General features: G+C 49.5%; 1 protein-coding gene across 1 annotated transcript; it reads left to right on the top strand.

Annotated features, from left to right (window-relative positions):
• The first annotated feature begins 1,434 nt into the window (after positions 1-1,434).
• On the top strand, positions 1,435-4,418 carry OTUD1 (OTU deubiquitinase 1). Its single transcript, XM_017535564.1, has one exon. The coding sequence runs from the start codon at positions 1,755-1,757 to the stop codon at positions 3,195-3,197; it is 1,443 nt and encodes a 480-aa protein (XP_017391053.1). The 5' UTR covers positions 1,435-1,754; the 3' UTR covers positions 3,198-4,418.
• The last annotated feature ends 2,320 nt before the right edge of the window (positions 4,419-6,738 follow it).

Below are 6,738 nucleotides of genomic sequence, written 5' to 3'. Positions count from 1 at the left end.
CTGTTAATTTAGCATTTGATCAAAGTTCAGAATATAGAGGTCTCCCACCACCTCTGGTTTTCCCTTACAAAGGCAGGTATCACAAAAAGACTCGGTAGAAGCATTTTCTATAGTCTATCTTGCCCTAGAATGCAGGTCACGACTTTCTCCACTGCTTTTGACCTCTGGCTAGTAATCGTACCTATTTTCAAAAGGCCCTAAGTGATACTGCATTTGGTATTCTGAGAATGGCTGTTTATAAAAGGCTTCCTTGCTTTCGCCCAAGTCAGGTATTTAGGTGGCATAGGTCAGAGGTGCAGAAAAGTTAGTTTTGTCTTAGCAGGGCAGGAGGATCCACTAGAGGACTCACCCTCAACAGGTGAGTCCAAGGAAGTGCATAGCAAAGACGCAGTGGTAAAACTAGCTGGGCACCTGTAATCCCTACCCAAGGCAAGGCTGAGGAAGGGGGATCGCTTGGATCCCGGAGGTCGAGGCATGATGGCGTCACTGCATTCAGCCTAGAAGCCCGAGCAAGACCTTGTCTCAAAAAGAAAAAAATAGGAAAAGACGTGGTGGTGCCAGGCGTGGTGGCTTGGGCCTGTAATCAATCCTAACACTTTGGGAGGTTGAGGCGGGGAAACAGCTTAAGGCCAGGAGTTCGATACCAGACTGGGCAACTGAAGTGAGACCCTAACCTTAAAAAAAAAAAAAATTAGCTGGGTGAGATGGTGCACGCCTGTGGTTTCCAGCTACTCTGGAGGCTGAGGCTGGAAGATCGCTTGAGCCACGGGAGGTCAAGGGTGCAGTGGGCTATCACTGAGGCATTGCACTCCAGCCTGGGCGACAGGTGGAACCCTCATCTCTAAAAAAATCAAAGAAAAAAGAAAAGAGGCAGTGATGAACGCAAGCAGGTATGGCAGCCCAAGACTATGGAGAGGCCAAACAGACTTTAAGGCAGCATTCCGTCCTCCACACCCCGCCCGGAAGCCTTCCTGCCTCGCAAGCTTTCCAAGCATGCTAGCTCGCCCCAAGGAGCGCCCAACCCGCAGCATTCACTGCAGCCACCGAAGAGAGCGGCGCAGCGCAGAAACCCGTCCGCAGGTGGGGAAAACGGTCCGCGGGCATCACGTGGGCGGGAGGCCCAGCCCGAAATCTCAAGACTGCGCAGGCCCCGGAGCCTCAGCGCCCGGCTCCGCCCCGCCCGCGCGCGCGCCGGGGACTACGCCCGTGACGTCGGCGGGGCACTGCGCAGCGGGACAGGGGGCGGGGCGTGGGCCGGAGTGGGTGGGGCGAGTCGGCGCTGCTGAATCGGGCGCCCGGACGAGTCGCGCATTCCAGAGGGGCCACGTGACGCGGCCGCGAGGCCTGAGGTAAACAACCGCGGCCCCGCCTCCCGGGCCTCTGCGCGCCCCGCGCTCCTCCTCGTCGGCGGGACGCGCTCCAGCGGGGTGGGTGGTTTCCTCCGAGAGTCCCCTGCGGCCGCCGCAGCAGCTGCAGCGGGCGAGGCGGCCCGGGTCTGCAGGCCGAGCGCACCGGCAGGGGTCGAGCGCGCGTCCCGTCCCCGCCCCCCCACGCTGTGGCGCAGCAGGAATTTGGCCGGGACCCGGGCGCTATTCGCGGCTGCTGACGCGCGGCGGCCGGCGGCCCGGCGCTCATCTCTATTCTGGGGCCGTTGGGTCACCGCGCTCCGCCGGCCCCCTCCCCCGGGCCCGGAGGGTGTGTCCCCCGCTCGGGGGCTCGCCGCGCCTATAAGGGGCCGAGCGGCGGGCAGGGACATGCAGCTCTACAGCAGCGTCTGCACCCACTACCCCGCCGGGGCCCCGGGTCCCACGGCCGCCGCCCCCGCGCCGCCTGCAGCCGCCGCCGCCGCCCCCTTCAAGGTCTCGCTGCAGCCCCCGGGAACCGCCGGCGCCGAGCCCGAGACCGGTGAGTGCCAGCCCGCCGCGGCCGCAGAGCCCCGGGAAGCCGCCGCCGTCCCCGCCGCCAAGATGCCCGCCTTCTCCTCTTGCTTCGAAGTGGTGTCCGGGGCCGCCGCGCCCGCCTCCGCCGCCGCCGGCCCGCCCAGCGCGTCCTGCAAGCCGCCGCTGCCGCCGCACTACACTTCCACCGCGCAGATCACCGTGCGGGCCCTGGGCGCCGACAGGCTCCTGCTGCACGGGCCCGAGCCCGCTCCCGGCGCCGCGGGCTCTGCCGCCGCCCCGCGCGGCCGCTGCCTCCTGCTGGCCCCGGCGCCCGCAGCCCCCGTCCCGCCGCGACGGGGCTCCTCCGCCTGGCTGCTGGAGGAGCTGCTGCGGCCCGACTGCCCCGAGCCGGGCTTGGAGGCGGCCCGGGAGGGGCCCGATCGGAACTTCCGACTGAGCGAGCACTGCCAGGCCCTGGCCGCTGCCAAGCACCGAGGCCTCGCGCCGACCCCGGGGAGCCCCGACACAGGCCCGGGTCTGTGGGGTGAGGAGCACCCGGCGGAGAGGGGCCCCAGGGCGTGGGAGAGGGGCGGCGACCGCTGCGACGCGCCCAGCGGGAACGCGGCTCGGAGGCCCGACCCGGAGGCCGAGGTGTCTGCAGCCCGGAGCAGCGAGGTTGCCCCGAGCAGCGCGGTGGAGCCGGTGGTTGTCCCCAGGTCGGATCCCAGAGACGAGAAGCTGGCCCTGTACCTGGCCGAGGTGGAGAAGCAGGACAAATACCTGCGGCAGAGGAATAAGTATCGATTCCACATCATTCCCGACGGCAACTGCCTCTACCGAGCTGTCAGCAAGACGGTTTACGGGGACCAGAGCCTGCACCGGGAGCTGAGGGAGCAGACGGTGCACTACATCGCCGACCATCTCGACCACTTCAGCCCCCTGATTGAGGGCGACGTGGGGGAGTTTATCATCGCTGCTGCCCAAGACGGGGCATGGGCCGGGTACCCCGAGTTGCTGGCCATGGGGCAGATGCTGAATGTGAATATCCACTTAACTACTGGAGGGAGGCTGGAGAGCCCCACGGTGTCTACCATGATTCATTATTTGGGCCCAGAGGATTCCCTGAGGCCCAGTATTTGGCTCAGTTGGCTCAGTAACGGACACTATGATGCTGTATTTGATCACTCCTATCCTAACCCAGAGTACGACACCTGGTGCAAACAAACTCAAGTGCAGAGGAAACGCGATGAAGAACTTGCCAAGTCTATGGCCATATCCCTATCTAAAATGTATATTGAACAAAATGCATGCTCTTGAAATGTCTCAAAACCTTAACACCCTGGGAAAATTGCATACATAACTTGTGTTTGGAGAATCACGTGAACTCTAATCAGGGTAATAGCACTTTGAAACTTCCTAGTAGATTTTACTGTAGGTGTAATGCCTTAATCATCGTTTTGAATGTTTTCTCAGAGCTGAAGGTTGCTGGGCACCTAAATGATGTTTCATGATAGCTTTGGGTGATTTTACTGCTATTTATAATTTGCTGTATAAAGTGAGCACTACTTAATCTGCAAGCTGTTTTCTCACAGTGTAAATTTGTTCATTCCTGGTAGTCTATTTTCTATAAAAATTGTATTTTTGCACAACATTTTTAAGAACTGGTGTACCTTCATCTATGACGTGTTCCATTTTGACAGCTTTCAGGCATAAATCCAGAGAAGTGCTTTATATGAAATGTATTATTTTGAACAGAGTTTGTGATTTGGTAGTCCTTACGTTGTTGAAATTTGATTTTCACAATTCTTAGATAATTATTTCAAATGGATATTGATGCATTATTGTTACCAAATGTTTGGCCCATTCCATTTTGATGAAACAGATCTGTTCTGTTGGAAATAATTATTTTTCTAGAAATGGTGAATCTTTTAAAGAGAAATACTTAACAGAAGGTTGTAGGAAGGTTGTTTTTTTTTTCTTCTTTTAAGGGATAGTACCAGGTCTTACTTGAATGAAAGTCTGATATTTGCTGATGACAGAGTGATTATTCTGTACTCTGATTAATGTGTAGATTGTCTGGTGCTCTCAGTTTTTATTTACATTTGTCATTTTGTTATAAGAGAATCTAATTTGGTATAAAATTTTGTGACATGCCTCCTGCTTTATATAACTTCTTGGATCCAGCTAAGAGATTTATAAACTAATGTCATAAATGTCTGGAGCCAACCTTGGCAGTTATAGCAGGAGAACACTGTCTTAGTATTTCTTTTACATTCTTTCAAAAGGCAAAATAGGATTGCCCTGTATTAATGTAGAAATATCTGTAAACAGAGCTTGTGTGGTTTGCTGGGTCAAACAATGTTTCCCACTTAAAATCTATCTCATTGCCACTACTTTTAGTCATATTTATTAAGTAATGCAGTTTGTACTTTTTTATTTTGTAACATTTTGTGATTTTTTTGTACAAAACTGTATTTGTACAATAGAGCAATTCCCAGCTGATGGAATGAATGAATAAAATGCAAAATTATACTTTTACAGTGCCTTTATGGATAGAATGTTTTTTAAATTGTGATGCTTGAAGGAAACTTTCTTACACAAATGCATATACACAATTTTTTTTTCATAAAGATGCCACAGCAATAGAGAGGTTTCCTAAATTCTCACATGAAGAGGACAGGCTAATCATGAGTAATTTCAAAGGATAAGTCTGAATAAAATATAAAGGTGAAGTAATCCAAGAAATTGCTCTCATTATTTCTGATATAATTCCTGTTTACAATTCTAGCTGTACCTATTGGCTAGTGAAAAAGGAAGTCCAAGTTTTGTGTCAGCCAGCAGCATGTCTAATTAAATGTCATATTTTTGTATTCCACTCTCAGTATAGATTTTAACGGATAAAAGAGTAACCAAAGAGATGCCCTCATTTTTGTCTAGTTTGGCCTCTTGAGACCACGGGAATCTGTTTTAAGTTGTTGAAAAGTGCATGCTATAGTTTGAATATGTGTGTTCCGCCACCTCAAATTAGTGTGTTGAATTTGGGGTCTTGGGGAAGTGATTGGAAGAGGTTGGGCTTTTGGGGAAGTGATTCAAGTCATGAGCTCTCTGCCTTTGTGAATGAATTAGTGCCTTTTATAAAAAGGGCTGGAAGAAACTAGCCTAGGCCCATTTTGCTCTTTTGCTGTTCTGCCACAGGAGGATACCTAGATAGTGTCATCTGTGAGGAAGGGACCTTTATCTGATGTGGAATCTGCCAGCGCCTTGATCTTGGACTTCCCAGCCTCCAGACTGTGAGAAATTTCTGTTCTTTATAAATTACTCACAGGTATTTTGTCGCAGCAGCCCACGTGGACTAAGTTGGCGCACCCGTGTGCATAATGTTGGGGTATGTTTACTGCAGAATAAAAGCAGCTATTTTGGATATTTTACTTTTCAGTTGGTCATTTAGACATCACAGTCATAGACACAACTGAACTTGAGTCATTGGTTAACCACATGTTTGGAAGGATGCCATTGAATGTCAAGGAAAGAATTTGTCAAAGGTTTAAATGTTTGCTAATCACAGATCTGGATTTTGGTGTAGGTAAGTTTTGCTTCATGGTATCACTAAGTAATTTGGGAAGAAAGGAATTCTGTTATTTGAATTACTTGGTTAATCCTTTTCTTCATTTTGTTTAGAGCTGTATTAAATTTGGAGGTGCTTAAAATTTATAGAAGAATGAGCAGAATACACAAGAATTTTTTACAAGCATTCTGTAAGCCTATTACTCTTTTAGATGGTTTCCTGTGTGTTCTATTTCATTTTCAAATTAGGATTCCAAGTCCTCATTTCTTTTTCTTTTCTTTTTTTTTTCTTAAAATAGGGTCTGCCTCTGTCACCCAGGCTGAAATGCAGTGGCATGGTCATGGCTCACTGCAGCCTCAACCTCAGGGCTCAAGGGATTATCCCACTGCAGCCTCCCGAGTAGCTGGGACTACAATAGGCGTGCACCATCACATCCAGCTAATTTTTTTGATTTTTAGTAGAGATGAGGTCTCACTATGTTGCCCAGGCTGGTCTCAAATTCCTGAGCTTAAGTGACCCTCTTGCCTCAGCCTCCCAAAGTACTGTGACTACAGGCATAAGTCACCATGCCCAGTCCTGTTTCTAAATTTAATTTAATTTTTAAATTTTGTTTATATTTTTGAGACTGTGTTGTCATGTCCCCCAGGCTGGAGTGCAATGGCACAATCATGGCTGACTGCAGCTTCTGCCTCTGGGCTCAAGTTATCCTTTGCTACTGAGTAGCTGGGACTATAGGTTTGTATTACCATGCTCAGCTAATTTTTTATGTTTCATAGAGATGGTGTTTTCCCTATGTTGCCCAGGCTGATCTTGAACTCCTGGCCTCAGGTGATCCTCCCACCTCAGCCTCCCAAAGTGTTGGGATTACAGGTGTGAATCACCACGCTCAGCCTTGAAAAAAAAAATCTGGAGACAATTTTATTACTCTGTTCAAGTTTATCTTATTTGCCTTTTCTCTTCCTAAAGAAAGTTAAACTTCTACAATTTTTTTCCAAGTTTTGCATTTTGAGAATCATTAGCACTTTACCATGATGTTCAGTGCTCATGTGGAAGAAAGGCAGTAGGGAAGAAAAACAGATTGTAAACCTTTGGACATTTGATAATTTGATATGTAGGTAAATGTACTGGATAAATTCAAGTATGTAGCATGTTCACATTAAATAGACAGTTATTTGTTATATCCTAAATTCAGACCTCTTTTTTTTTTTTTTTTTTTTTTTTTAACATCCCTAAAGTGTCCATAACTATCTCAAAGAGGCACCAAGAAACTAGATGACATTCAGTTTGATTCCC

The sequence above is a fragment of the Cebus imitator genome, unplaced genomic scaffold (assembly GCF_001604975.1).
Source record: "Cebus imitator isolate Cc_AM_T3 unplaced genomic scaffold, Cebus_imitator-1.0 Scaffold92, whole genome shotgun sequence".
Lineage (NCBI taxonomy): Eukaryota > Metazoa > Chordata > Mammalia > Primates > Cebidae > Cebus > Cebus imitator.
Note: the sequence above shows the minus strand (reverse complement) of the source record. Positions and strands in the feature narration are given on the sequence as shown.